Here is a 15,303-nt window from a genome sequence, read left to right as displayed (position 1 = left end):
CTTTCATATCAGAGTATGAGGATGCTGGTTGCAAACTAATTCTGATTTTATGAAAGCAGATGGGAAAACTGGTAAGCAGTGGATTAGAGTAGTTCTGCATGAAATTCAGCTACTTTAACGATTACCAAAATCATTAATTCCATTTTTCTTTCATTTAATAATTCTGTTTTTCTTTTAAGATTGTGACTGAGGTATCAGTGCAAGTTTTGTAAGATAAGCAATTAATTTCACATTTTAATAAGACTTCACATTTACTTTTAATTCTTCAATACTGCATTAACTCAAAGTGAAAAGGAAATTCCCATTCTCATTAAACTAATTAGCTAATGAACACAACCCACTCTAGCTCAGAAAAAGCTTTTTTAATAGCTTCCTCATGAGGTAGTTTGAAGGCAAAAAAAGGAGATATATAGTGATGACAAAAATAAGTTTTTACATGAACACATGTTAAATAGCCTAAGTTAGCGGCTTTATGATAATGCACGCACCAAGGTGTTGGGGGTTAGGTTTGTTCCTTCTTTCTCTAAAGAATTTTTTTTTCCACAAGTTACCAAGGAGACCAAGTGTTGGATACTTGAGAGTATTTAACCGAAACAAAGAGGTGGACAAAGTTTGAAGGAGGAGATAAGGCAGGTAAAAGACAGAGCTTGAGGCAGCTTTGGGCTGTTCTTTTTTCGGCGTTAGGGGGGAGAGAACGGCTGGGCTGTTGCTGGCTAGAGGAGTTTCACTGTGGCCAAAGGGATCCAGTCCTGGGAAATCTACTATTACCGGTTCGGCCTGAATCCTGAGTTGTCTCTGCCACGCGCGGGAGCTGGGCCGGCTCTGCCTCGCCTTCGGCTTCTTCGGCTCTGCTCCTCTTGCTACAGTGTGACCCTGCACCCCCTGTGCTGCCGGGACATCCTGCCCTCCCAGATACCAGCCCGGGACTTTTCCACTGTTCCAGCTTAGTGCTCTGAGGATCCTGCAGGGGCATCAAAACCAAACTGCCCTGGGTTTTGTGAAACAAAGCCCTCAGGGTTCTTGGTACTGTTTTCTTTTGTTGTTAATGCTCTAGTTGTTTGGAGTTTTTTTGTTTGCTTTGTAATATCTACTAGTAAAGAACTGCCATTCCTATTTCCCAAATCTTTGCCTAAGAGCCTCTGACTGTAAATTTATAATTGGAAAAAAGGGGGGTGGTTTGCACTCTCCATTCCAAGGGAAACTCCAGCTTTTACCTGGCAGATACCTGTCTTCCCAAACCAAGACACAAGATTTTTGAGGAAGGAAAGAACAACATCAAAGCTAAATACAACTGTATTGGTTTCACAATTGTAACAAAATATGCGTAACAATAACAGAAATCAATAGGTTGGCACAAATATGAAAAAAATATTTAGAATTTTACAATGTTGTCATTATCCAGAAGAACTTCAATTTTATTAAATTTATCACTTGTTAGATAATATCTCTATTATTACAAAAAGGATTTAAACAAATATGCCTTAATGGGACCTTTGGCAAGATGCATAAATTCCTCAAATACAGCAGAACAAGGTACTTTTCTAGTGAGGCAGAAGAAAAAAATGTCCCAATACCACAAAGCAGAAGGAACCAATAATGCAAGGTTAAAAAAAAAAAAAAAAAAAAAAAGGTCTAACCCTAGATGACTTAGTCTTCTTCAGAAGACTAGAGATGTTTCTAAGGGGGCAACACTCAATGTCTGCTAAAGCTCACATTATATAATCTTTATCTGAAGGGCTTCTCTTAATTCCCTTATCTTCTCCCTCCTCCTAGAAGATGAGAATAGGGAATTAAGGGAAATTTGTGACCCAACTCCACCACCTTCCTCTAAATACCCTTGCAACTGTTCCTGTACTTTTCTATGGAGTAGGGCATCAAGAGAAAGAAAGGATTTTATGGATTGCCCCTGTACTCAGCACTGCACTACTGTTCATCAAATGGCATTTGGAAGATAGAATTTTCTACAAATAAATCCATAATAAAGGTTTCAGGCACCATAAACACCTCAAAAGATCAATAGATTTTAATTTAGACCTGGAGGGAAAATATTTCCCCAAGCTGGCAAAGCCACAGGCAGACAACTAAAGAAACACCACACATGTAATACAGGTCTGAAGATGAAAATACAATCAGTCTCTTAACCAAGAGGTTGAGAGAAATCTGACAATGCACTCAGTCACTCTGACTGGCCAAAATATAAGAATTAATGAAATTTGTATTTGATTGAAATACAGAATGAAATAATTAAATTACACATTTATGTTTCTTCCTTAGTTTGGTTTTCAAAAATTTACGGACATATATCCCAGATCCTCAAATTAAGCACTTTTTTTTTCCCTCAAGTGCTGAAAATAGCTTTTGTGCCTGTGTAACACAGAAGGTTCAAATTACTAATCTTAACAATATTAATCAATATTAACTGTAGAATAAATCTTTACACGCATAGCAAGCCAACAAAATCAAAGAAACTCTACTGCCCCTAAACCAGCACCATCCTGTTATGATATAACTCAGAATCTATTAACTGCTGGTAGCATCTTCAGTATGAAAACAGACCACACTCATGGATAAAACATCCTTAAAGAGATACCGAAGAGGCAGAAGCATGTCTTCTAATATTCTCAATCCAACAACTGCGCATGTTAGGTGAGTAGGAGGGGAAAGAACTGCAGAAAATTATTAAGTCCAAATACTCTCCTTAAACAGAACAGCACATGCTGCTCACATGACAAAGGCCACTTGCCTTGGCAAACCATTAGTTTGCTCCAGTGGGGTATTTCCTATATTCTTATGCTTAAGGCTAGGCTTGACATTTACCTAAAACTTTGCAAGCATGGGCAGGTTTTAAAATTTGCTTGGTCATATGCACCTAATTAGCGCACATAACCAAGCCCTCACAAATCTTGCCTGACAGTATCATCTTATTGTTAGCAGGCATACATAGCTTTTGCAAGACTGCTGACATATTTCACAGATCACATTGAGATCACATCTCATTTTTAAAGAAAAATCATTAAGGACATTAAATATATAGTTCATGGTTTATAACTCAAAAGATAGCTAGTTCCATTAAATCTCTCACTGTGCACATGTGGCAGGCAGAAAAACACATTAAAAGCATAATGAACACAAAAGTTTAAATAATCATACATCATCTTGAAACAGGCCCCTAAGAACAGCTTTTATGTGAATTTTGAGGAAGTAGTAATAACTATAAAATGCCTTCCCTCATCCTGTTCTTCAGTAAAAATACAGGTAGTTCTTTAAAGGAGGCATTTTAATCATACTCATGTCTGACATGTTACAAAATACTGGCATATCAAGACACACTTTTAAAACAAATACACAAGTAGAATTATTGGGAAAGAGAACAAAACATAATTGTGTCCCTACACACATCTGTTGTGTCCCACATATGGAATCTTGTGTGCTCTCCGGGCTCTCCCCTCTCCTTGTGTTGCTGTCCTGAAGAGCGTTAAGAAGGTACAAATTCAGGTGATCAAAGGTAAAGAACAGTTTTCTTTCAAAAAGCAGGTTACATAAGTGAAAGATCTTTAGCCTGAAAAAGAACAGTGGAGAGGGGAACTCAATAAAACCACAAGTGGCATGGACAGAATTGCTCCCTGCCTTGTCCAGAGGATGGACTCTGGAAGTATCATATTTAATCAGCAGGTGTCAGAACCAATCCTTTGGCTTGCCTTGAGACTTCGTTTGGTTGTTTTTAAATTTACTATTATGTATAGTAAACAGAAAATCCACTTAAAGACATACTTGTTGATATAGAAAAGCATTGATGTGAAAAGCTTCTGTGGGCTCAATGAGTACCTGGAGAAAAGTCAACGAAAGCTATTAAAGAAAATGAAATAACACACACACCATCATTTAAGGCAAGGATGTTCACAAGCTGCTGCCAACAGCCTGTCAGCATGTAGTGACACTCCATTTCTTTGCCCAGAAGGAGGTTGTCAAGTAGATCCTGTAATTAGGCAAGGTCTGGGATGGTAAGGGCATAAATAAAAAGAAAAGAAGGCCAGCCAAAAAGCTGAGGTACTGGAAGACCAGAAGAGTGCATTTAGGTGCATGTTTCCATGGTTGCCCTTTCACAAACGTGGTGAGTCTGGGGACCCTGCAAAAACCTGCTGCTGGGTTTTCTAACTGAAGTCTCCAGCTGGCCAAGGAGTGAGCAGCAGGTACACGCTGACACCAGATATTTCTCCTGAATGTGGTCTGTGGGATGCAAAGGTCAAGGAACGAAGTGGAACAGAAAACTCCCAAGGTATTTCCATGAGGTGGTTGGAGGACAAATCAGCTGGATGTTGTGCAACAAGCCCCCTACACTTGAATCAGTCAGGGCAGCTCACATGATCGAGGATAAAAAAATAAACTTTGGGGGCAGGACTCATTGGGTACTGTCATCTTGCAGGAATAGACATGGCCATGGCTAAAGGGTGGCCTTCACCTGGGAAGGAACTGGGGAGAAGGGTGTTTCAGAGGGAAGATGTGGCAGATCATTTCTCATCATGTACTGTGTGTGAGGCTTCCGACATCACCCTCCAATCATCCTCTACCACATCAGTGGGGCACAGTGTGCAAGTTCAGTGGCTTTGCAGCATGGGAACTCCAATGAGATTGTTGAGAATGGCATATAGGACTAATCAGGCATTTTGTCTGATCAGCTACAGATATTCTTCTACTCTTATGTGACTGCAATACTCCATATATACAGCATAAGCCAACTAATCATGGAGTAAAGCAGCAACTTACAGGCTCAAAGTAAAAACTGAGATCATCCATCTGTCATATGAGATGAGGATTTGAAAATTTCATTAATTTTCTGAAACTGCTAGCTAAGATATTCAAAGAGTTTCATTACTACAAAGAGCCTTTTTATGCTGTTAATCCAGATTAGTAGTGACTGTTCAATTTAGAGTTTGCCTAAATCTTTAGTTCTACCCAATGCAATAGAACAGCCTAATTCTTCCTTCCTTTGAAGCATGCCCCTGCCCTCTGAAAATTCTTCTCTGCTCCTTCCCCTACTTCCTGTTCCAAATTCATGGTTCATTGTGCTTTTACTGCTTTACAGCCCATCCACAGTCATTTCAAAAAGGAAAGGACTTCAGAGCTCCTCTACAGATTTTTACTCCTTTACTTGGTTTTAGTGATTTGATCACCTGCTGGCCCAGCCACACAGAGAAAAAAAATATCATTAATCTTAAAGATCATCATCATTTTCATGGCCAATAATCAGAGAAGAATCAGCAGCTCTTCTTGGATAAGACAAATAAAAACGTTTCATCACAAAACACTTCACAACTTTGAGTTGTACAGGCTGCCTTTCATCTGACTTGAGCACCACAATCTTGGAGAGACCCATAACAGTAAGGCAGCACTTTATCAACCTATTTGCCACTCTAAGGTGGTCTGATCTCAGTCTGAATCCAGCTGTTAATTTAAACTACCTCCCTCAGTACACAAACATTGAACCCTTCCCAAGAGGGAACATTCTCACGTGTCCATTGCTATTAACATGGCATTCCTGGCAGCTGAAACAAATTGCACTGAGGTAGCCAGGAGCTGCCCACCTGCTGGGCTCTGCTGAGCCACAAAAGCAGCCCAGACCACTCTAAACCATGTGTTCAAAACAGTTCTCATACCTCAGGGTGGGGCTGGGAACACAAGGCAGAAGGCACAAACTCAGCATCACTGACACTCCAGCAAGAGAGGAAACCCTTAGAGAATTTGATTTTGAGCCTCTTGCTTCTGTTCGGCAGTTTAGATGAAACTAAACTTTACGAAGGAGACATGGCAATACCCACTGCATTGGGCCTCAACCGACAGTGGGACTTTTAGCAGCTACTAATGTTCTCCGGAAAGCTGTGCCTGGTGGGCTGTACAAGAAGATTCTTGGTATTTTATAATGAACCAACATTTTGCCCTTCTGTAACCAGCCAGAAAAATATCCAACTGAAAAGTCAAAGTAATTGTCCTTCCTGGAAAAAGAAAAATCCTCTGTATTTACCAAATCTACTGTGCAAGCCTGCTTATTGAACAAGATTATCCCATTTCCTCCAAATCACAGAATATTTCAGTACTAAAGGAAGTAAAACTAGAAAATTTCCTTGTGGCAAAGAGATACTGAGTGCTTAACATGAATATTTTGACATTTATAAGTCAAATGAAACAAAGTAAATTGTTGTATTTGTACTGCAGCAGCACTCTGCAAGAGTGTTACGCAAGACATGCTGGAGAGCAATGGGGTGAAGAAGTCGTTCTAGGCTCTGTTTTCATTTGGAAACATCTGTCCCAAGGAAAAGCAGGAATGTCAATAAGGCATCATCTTGCAAGTTTATTTTGTATTTTCCTTTCACAGTTAATTGCACTGCTGATCTAACCATAAGTAGCAATTCTATAAAAATTATACAATTATCTCCACCAAGATTCTTGATCTTTTACAGGCAAATTATGTTTCTGTCAAGTGTATCTGTGGATAGTTTCAAATAGGAAGACGTGGAATGATTGAAGTTCCTTATTTCTAAGAAGAAATAGGAGTGATGTATTCTATGTAACAGTGAGTGTACAATTAAGCAGATTCTCTCCGCAGCAGCACACCAAACAAAGAATTATCCTTTTAGGAGTGCAAAATACAAGCACTGTCTTTGACTTCCAGTGAAACCTACTGTTATGGTATCCCCATAGTCTGCAACCCACAGCAGTCACAAAGCTGTCACATAGTGTGCAACACCTCACAGTTGTTAGTCAAGAAGGACAGGTCAAGACTGGTAAATTTGCAGGGCTCCAAAGGCAACATTTTAAAAGAAAATAGATTATTGAAAAGATTTAAGACACAAACAAACCCCAAACCAAACAAAACCACTGAAAAAAACCCACACCAAAACCCTCTCAGAATTATTTCCAGCACTTGAGGCAAAAAAAATGCCTTTTATTTTTTTGTTTTTCTTAGGGAACAAAGAAAAACACAGACTTTTCCTTAAGTAAACTGGAGTGTTTACCCACCAGCTGTAACTTTCTCTCTCCCTCTCTGAAACAAATACACTCATGAAACAAACTAACCAGCCCTCCAAACATTTCATTGTCTACACAAACATGATTAAGCCAAGAGCAGATAAGGTGTACAGCTTCACTTGGCCAGTTTTTCTCTTGGCTCTAAGTATTGTAATTGATGCCACAAGTACATTCTGGACAGCTGGAGCAGTTCACCACCAATACATTTGGCCAGCTGAATTTGGCAGTTGAAGTAAGTTGAAGGACAACAACAATAGATTTTCTTCTTCTAAACAACCTCAAATAGAATATAATACTTCAGTTAGAAGACACCTACACCAATCATCTAGTCCAGCTGCCTGACCACTTCAGGACTGACCAAAAGCTAGAGCATGTTGTTACAGGCATTGTCCAAATGCCTCCAAAATACTGACAGGCTCAAGAAGATTGTTCCTGGTTTTGATAATCCTCTCAGCAAAGAAATGCTTCCTAATGTCCAACCTAAACTTCCACTGGGGCAGTTGTAAACACTTCCATGCATGCAACCAGTGCACCTGAGGGAGAAGGGATCAGCATCTCTGTCTCAACTTCCTCTCCTCAGAAAGCGAAGAGTAGTGAGGTCACCCCTCAGACTCCTTCTCTCCAAGCTAGATGGACAGAGTCCTCAGCTGCTTCTCACAGGACATTCCTTTCCTCCCCATCACCAACTCTGTTACCCTTCTCTGACTGCATCCAAAGACCTTCACATCCTTCTTGAATTCTGGGGCTCAGAACTGCACACAGAACTCAGGATGAGGCCACAACAATGCTTAATACAGAAGGAGAGCAGGGTATCTACTCTTTCTAAAAATCTTAAGAAACAGTAGAAGTTTCCACACATGCTTGTGGGTTGTTGGGGAGTTACTCTGTGTCATCTTTGGGGAAAAGTATCAGGAAATAGCCAATTGTTGCATCTGTTCTCAGAAGTTATCCCTTCTGCTTAATTCCTCTCTTCTCTCTTTTTCAACAGAACACAACTATTCAGTAAGGAAAGTCAAAGAATTAAACCATATAATGGTGTAAAGGATTTTGTTCTTCAATTGGTGTAAAGGATTTTGTTCTTCATGATTCCTGAAATGACTTATTTCTCAGTGTTGCCACAAGAAGGTAGGAGAAGTAACACAGGTGATGCCACACTTGACACCAGACAGAAGTACAGGTGTCATTTTCTCCCCAGCAGCCTTCTGGCATATTCTTCCAAGAACTGTCCAATTCTTTACCAGAATTTTCCCCTGTCCAGTATAAAAGGTCCTGCTCAGTTCAGTAAGGAACAAGATATAAAATGCCTTCAACAGTTTTTAAGCTGCATTCTTAAGGTCAAGCTATTAGAAAACTGTCACTGAGGAGGTTAAGTAATTATGAGAACAGTATGAAGTAATACAGAGCTTAGAGTGACAGCAGTGTCAGGTAACTAATGTCATTAACTTCCCCAAGCAATCATTTTCATTGAAGTTTACCATAATCAAGATCCCAAAAGTTAACTGCAGATGATGCATGGCCTTAGTAACAACATGAGGAATGATTACATGCTCATCTACACTCAGTAAAGACTACAATACAGTCAAAATACACCAACTGCTATTATTTTTTTCCTTCTTATAAGTTTTCCCTCACATTTTTTCCTCTCCCCTAAAGAACACCATTTCTCTTGCTTATTTTGCTAAAAAGGAGCTTCTTACTAGAGTATCTATTTATTTCACTAGGAAACCAGTGTGACTTTAGTTGGATTCCCTTTTTTCAAAGGATTTCTTTTTTTTTTAATGAATCACTGACCACATTCAAAAAAGCAGCAGCTGAACACAAGGTTCTCAACAGACTTTCTGGATGCAGGGTATCAATGGAAGAATATTATTACCATCACCCTCAGCTATAACAGTCTGAAGTCTAAGTCCTGGTTTATTTTTACTAAAATAAGTGGATACACACCCTTGAAAAACAGGTAAGACTTTGAATAGACACAACCTAAGTGAGCACAAAAATAATACTTTTGATGGGATGCTTCTGTATGCCTCTAAACACTGCAGTTAAAACGACCTCCACAGCTTCTTTATAACCTTCATAAATGCATGGGATTGCTGCTGACAAACAGCTGAAGTCCCTCCCAGGCACACCAGCATGCTTACATTAGACACCCAGGAATGCACTCCAAGAACTCGAAAGTGCAGTGAGCTCTTTGAGCTTAGTACTGTACTCACACAAAAGGCTAGACCAAAGTTTAATACCTATGTTTGCAGAAGCATTGCTTAGTCTGTAAAATAATTATTACTACCAATGTTCATCCTGTTGCATCTGCTACAAATAACGCTTCTAAAAAAAACCAGCATCTTTTTGTGTTCATATGTCTGAAAAGAGAGTGGTTGCACACACACACACAAGAAAATTTGCAGGAGACTGAACAGGAGCAGCAGGAAAAAATAACATTCTCCCTACATGCTGAATTCAGCACTGCTTAAGTACAAGGAGTGAGGTGTGTGCTTGTTTTCAGGACAAGGCAGCCTCATCTCTCACCTGAGCATGGAACACAGAGTAAGGCACTTGATAAACTTTTGGGTGACCATAAAACTGATGGGTTTGAGATTATGCCATAGAGGTAACAGTGAGAGCAGGAAACCCGGGAAACTGACATGCTGCTTTTCCTCACACTCCCACTAACTAACAGTATATAAGCTCTGTTAGCTGACAACAAGCAGCGTTGTATGATTAGGTTAACTTTGGAATAATTTTATAACAATAAATTTAAAAAGGTGTACCTCAGGTAGCATCCAAGAAAAATGCAGCTCAAGTAAGCACGTGTATTTACATTGCAAAAAACCCCAAATCACAGAATCACAGCACAAACTGTTCTACACTTTAGTGCTGTTCGTGCAGAGGCCCCAATGAAATTTTCAGGGATGGGCTTTAGAAGAGGCAAATACATTTTTACTTCCTATTCCCATTCTAGTTCAAAACTAAAAATTTTTGCATAAATATAGTTTTAAACCTTTTCAAACTACATGGGATAATTGACCACTATTGCTTTTGCATTGTCACATAATTCTAAAGACTATGCAACAAAATGATGGTGCAGCTATGGCAAGCTCTGCCAGCTGCGTGGTTTCATTCCAGGTATTGTTACCATCATAACCTATTCCTGCTATTGTTACCTCATTGCCATTAATGAAGTCTAGGTACATGCTACTGCCACACCTTCATTTCAATAACCTAAGAAGTTTAATTCCTGCACAGAATGCCCACATAGTTCCTCCAGTTCATTTTTAAACTTTCAGCAAACAATAAGGAATTATTTATTTCTTTTAAATAATACTCTCCCAGGTAGACAGTGTACAGTCGCCCCACGTTCCCTATTAAAAATTATCTAAAGAACAAAAGCCAGAGACCAAACATATTATAAGGGTTGCTAAAACACTCAAAGACAGTAGAAGGAGCTAAAGTTTCAAGCCACCGGTGGGGCAAAACAGCTCACCCTCCCCTTGCTGCAGCTGCTCCGAGTATCCCTGCGGGGCGGCGGGTCCCTGCCAAACGGCATGAAATCTGGGGCAGGAGGGCTGATCCCGCGGGCCCGCCTGCAGCAGAGAGGCAGCTAAAGCACCAGGCTGCCTCCCGCAACAAGCCACCCGAGCGGAGAGAGGGGGCCAGGGCCGCCCGCCCTCCTGCCCCGACGGGAGGAGCGGGGTGTGGCTGCCAGGGGCTCAGCTCATCAGGACAGCCCCCTGTGCTGCAGGAAATCCGCAAGAGGTGGTTTACGGGCAGGGTTCATTCCCATCCCACTGAGCTCACAGTTCAGCTGAAAAGTATTAATCTGGGCTCTGAAAGCTTGTTAAATAACGAACTGTACCCTTAAGCTAAAAAACAAACAAACAAACAAAAAAAACCAACCAAACAAAAAACCCTAAACCAAAAGACAAAACAAAACAAACCCAAAAACCACCAACAAAAAACTAGGGGTGGGGGATAGGAGTGGAGAGGGATGAGGCAGTGTTGCATAAGCTTATCAGTGCCCACTTGCTGCTGAACATGCCCTTGCAAGAGCTGCGTATGAAGAACTACTACTACTATTTATATCTGTAACACTTCCAAGTTGCTGCAAATCTCTAGACAAGCTTAATACATGAAAATTACCTGCTTAAAAACACAATACGCCTATTTTCTGGCCAGATTTTCCTCCTATGTTGGAGGAACCCCAACTTCATTCACACTTTTTAAAGTGTTTTCTAAAGCTAAAGCTCTTAAAATAGGAGTGGAGAGAGAGAAATAAATATATTGTGTAAAGAGCTGACCCAAAGGCCTGTATGACCTGCACTTAGGCATGAGTTTGACATGCAGCAGCATGGCATCTTGATGGGAAGTACAAACATAACATCTATGAACTCCTTTGAGGTTAACGAAGTTCAAGCAGATGACTATGTACTGACAATGCAATCATATTTTCCTTGAAACAATTATTTGCAGTTTACTTATTTAATCCTTTCATAATTACTTAAGATATTCATCCCAGCAATCGCAGAAACAAATATGTGCAGTACTCACTCAAACAGTTACAGCAAAAGCAACAGACTCACAACTAAAGACTTCCAACGTGACTAAGTCTGCTTGGATCCAGAATCTTTCTCTACTTACTACTCAGCAGTAGTCAGGCACAAGAACGTTTTCCTATTAACGTAATCGCTTAACACATGCTATCCCACTCCCTGGTCTCTTGACCTTTCCTTCCTTTGGTTTGCTGACAGTTCCTCTTTTCCCAGGGAGCACTTGCACTTATACACAATGCACCACAGTGGCAGCTCCCAAAGACTTCGAGGTTTTTTCAAGAAACAGAGTAACTTTCCACACCTTAGGTATGGGAATGCAAAGCATCACTGAGGAGAGTACCTTCACTATCAGCTGTTCTACCTCAGCAGTCAAAGTACACAAAATATCTGCTATGCTCCAGTTTGGATTCTTTCTACATTTCCAGCATAAGCTACTCTGAGGCTTTACAACTCAAATGCCAGTTTCACCCAGTAAATAACTGACTTAGAGTCATGGGTTGGAAGGAGTTGAGGTATTTTTACCCTCCACTAAGTTTTGACTTTTTTTTTTTAATAAATAATTTAAGTGGTAAGAGTAGCTAGCCGAATTGATTTGGTGTTCCTACTTTTAAATACTTAAGTGTGAAAAACACTTTATAGACTTTTAAGCAATATGATCACTGATAGCGTATTAGCACTCAGAATATTGCAATGTAAGCATTCAGCTATAGTTAAAATATTTTAAGAGAGACTACAGTATAATCAGTAAATTTTTCCATGCAGATTACTATTTGAAAAGTATGAAAGTATGACTTTGTAGACAATACATTTATGGTCTACAACAGTTTGCATACCTGGAATTCAGCTAACGTCTACTATCAAAACTTGGCTTCCCACGTAGTTACAGTAAAATCTCCCAAAACTTTTAATCAGTAAAGCAAACAGCATAGGGGGAGAAAAAAACCCAGAATATTAGTTTAAATTTTAATCCACACAACTCCCTCCCTGCCCCATACTGAAATGAATAATGAATAAGCTAGGTCATGATTGCTTTCAATAAGTATGTCAGAAATCTTCAAAACAATGAGATGAGGGTAAGACAGACATCAAAGGTCTTCCTAACAATGCCACATGCTTATACAACCACATACTACGCATCTTTTTAATGCATCAGCATACCAGGAACTGCATAACCACAAGTACCAAAGGTACTTGAGTTTTATGTTATGAAACTTAATATGCAAACACAAATTAACCGAGAATTTTAAGTATTTGTGTCTGGAATCCGAGAATTTCAGCCCAACCTTCACCATGCGTCTGGGCACAACTAAGGTTTTCAGACTGGAGTGCCACCTTACACCTCCCACCAACTCTGTCACGCAGCAGCAGCTCACGCAAAGCGCCTGTAACTCCAGGAGACTTTTCAACAAATGGAAAGTCTAGGGTTTTGTTGTCATCGTCCTCCCACGCCTCCTTGGCCGCTTCGTGGTCGTGCCCAGCTGCTCCCCTGAGCATTTCTCAGCCCGCCCTCGCTCCCTCCGCGCTCCCCAGCGCAGGACCCCGCTGGAGGCGCCTGCGGGGCGCGCCCCGGCTGCCCGGGCCGGCATCAACCGCAGCCCAAGGGCCGCTGCCCGCGGGGAGCCGGGGCCGGGATCCCTCCCCGCCGGGCAGTCCCCGCTCCGCGGCATGAGCGCAGCCCGTGGGCTGCTGCTGCTCATCAGGTGTTTCGTGTGTCTCTGCAAACGCAGGTGTTCCCCGTGCAGCCCACCCTCTAACAACCCCGAAAACTCCGACACTTCTAAAAAAAATTATTTCCCCACACTTTTAAGGACACCCCCCCACCCCCCCCACCCCCCCCCCCCCCAGTTCAAAAGGCTTCTCCCACATCTTTTCCTTGGTGGAACTCCCAAGACGTCCGTTCGAAGGGACTTGAAAGCCACATGCCCAGAGGAGCGAGCTTGGCATCTACAGCGGGGGCACGGGCTTACCTTTGCCTCCCCCGCGTCGGGCTCCTCCTCGTAGTAGCCCTGGCCGGACTCGTAGGCGGCGGCAGCGGCCGGCTGCCGGGGTCCCAGGAGCAGGGCGCCAGCAGCCAGGCAGCAGCTCAGGGAGAGCACCTCTAGCAAGTGCATGGTGCAGGGATGGCAGAGCGGGCGCGGAGCGGGGCCGCGGGGCAGTCGGAGAAATGCAGCCGAAATTATGAGGCTCCTTCTTTTTCTCTCCCCCGCTTCTTTCGCTGTCCTCTCCCCCCTCCCTCCCCTCGCAATATCCAAGGCAGTAAAATCCGTGGGATGGAGAAGATGCGGTAGCAGCAGCTCCTATGCGCCTCCAGGGGAGTTCCCAACTTTCCCAGCCGCTTTGCAAATTCTCACCCAAGTTATCCAGAGTTTGCCAGGTAAAAAACCCACCAGGAAACCGGACATCCGAGGCTGCGCTCACTCAGGAGCAGGGGAGGTGGAAAGCGCAGAGAGGAGGAGGAGGAGGGAAGGGAAGGGAAGGAGGGAGAAAGAGAGCCAGGGAGCAGCAGAGCGGGACCGAGTGCCCGGTCGCACCCCGGGAGATCCCTTCGCGCGGGCCGGGACGGTCGGGTCCGGGGGCTGGGTCCCGAGGGGTCCCGCTCGGCCGCGCTGTGCGGACGCCTGTCAGGGGCGGCGCGGCCGGGGGGTGCGCGGCGCCTGGGGCTGCGCGGCGGCGGCGGCCGCGCATGGCGAAAGCGCCCTCTGCCTGCGCCTCTGCGCGCCGAGAGGGGCCGGCGGCCGCCTTCCTCCTCCTCCTCCGCCACCTCTGCCTCCTCCTCCAGCCGCTGCTGCTGCCGCGGCGGCGCCGCCGGCCGCTGGCGCCCTGGGGACCGATCGCCCCGTACAGCGGGAAAGGGGCCGCCCGGGGCGCGCCGCGGCTCTGCCGGGAAGGGGAGGCGAGCGCGCCCGGGCCCGCGGAGCTGGGCTCGTCCAGCCCCGAGCTTCGGCTCCGCGGAGGTGAAGCCCGCGGCAGGTCCCAGCCCCGAGGAAAAAGCAAAGCGCCCGGCTCGTTTCATTTGGCTCGGAAGCCAAGGGGTGAAGTTCGGTAAAACTCACACAGAGAAGCCATCCAAGAAAATTTTTGTGAATCCTAATCAGTTACTTGCTGAGCAGTGTTGGCAGCTTCACTTAAGACAGTATGCAGCAATTTTTGGCTGCAGAAAAAAATTTGCCATGTTAGAAACAGTAATCTAAAGAGCGCCATAATTATTTGTAGCCTTCCTATCAATGACATGTTGGAGCCGTCTTCGAAGAGAAGTAATACGCTATTCAGAGCCCTAAATGAAACTGAGCACAAATCCTGTTTTCCAGTTACACTGTGATTAAAAGTTTTAAAAAAATACACATTGCTATCAAAGTAACAGTCTACACCCTGCTCAAATCTCAGCAATGCAAAAGGAAAATGGTATATTCCCCATACTCTTTTTTTTTTCTCTTGATTATTGAACCTTGTGTAAATATTAAAAAAGCTTTTAATTTCTTTTCTGCATCACTTGTGTACATCTTTTGGTAATTAGACTGTATGGGAACCAACTGTGGGGGAAGATCCCTGACTGCCTTGATTAGATGCTGGCAGTCTGCTCACGTTACACTGCTCTTATTCTTTGGGAATCCCATTATGTTACTATTCTGGGAGTTATACATAAAGGTGTCTCTAGCAGGCTCTCAGGAACCACCTGGGTTTTTGATTTATTTGTTATCATTTCCAAGATGGTATTTCAGCATGCTGCTACACA

General features: G+C 42.9%; 1 protein-coding gene across 2 annotated transcripts in view; it reads right to left on the bottom strand.

Annotated features, from left to right (window-relative positions):
• The window catches only part of VEGFC (vascular endothelial growth factor C), a 73,219-nt gene extending 59,052 nt beyond the window's left edge, over positions 1–14,167 (bottom strand). The window contains exon 1 of one of the 2 annotated variants that reach the window (XM_066185935.1): positions 13,538–14,167. In XM_066185935.1, the coding sequence (XP_066042032.1) occupies positions 13,538–13,681 (144 nt within the window). In that variant the 5' untranslated portion in view covers positions 13,682–14,167. Of the gene's footprint in view, positions 1–10,504; positions 10,709–13,537 lie in introns of those variants that run through there. The other variant, XM_066185936.1, reaches the window with a different exon arrangement.
• Between the last annotated feature and the right edge of the window lie 1,136 nt (positions 14,168–15,303).

This window comes from Chamaea fasciata, unplaced genomic scaffold, assembly GCF_029207755.1.
Source record: "Chamaea fasciata isolate MVZ Bird 193981 ecotype frontalis unplaced genomic scaffold, bChaFas1.0.hap1 SCAF_6, whole genome shotgun sequence".
NCBI classification, from domain to species: Eukaryota; Metazoa; Chordata; class Aves; order Passeriformes; family Sylviidae; genus Chamaea; species Chamaea fasciata.
The sequence above is the reverse complement of the archived record's forward strand: the minus strand, read 5'-3'. Positions and strand labels throughout refer to the sequence as shown.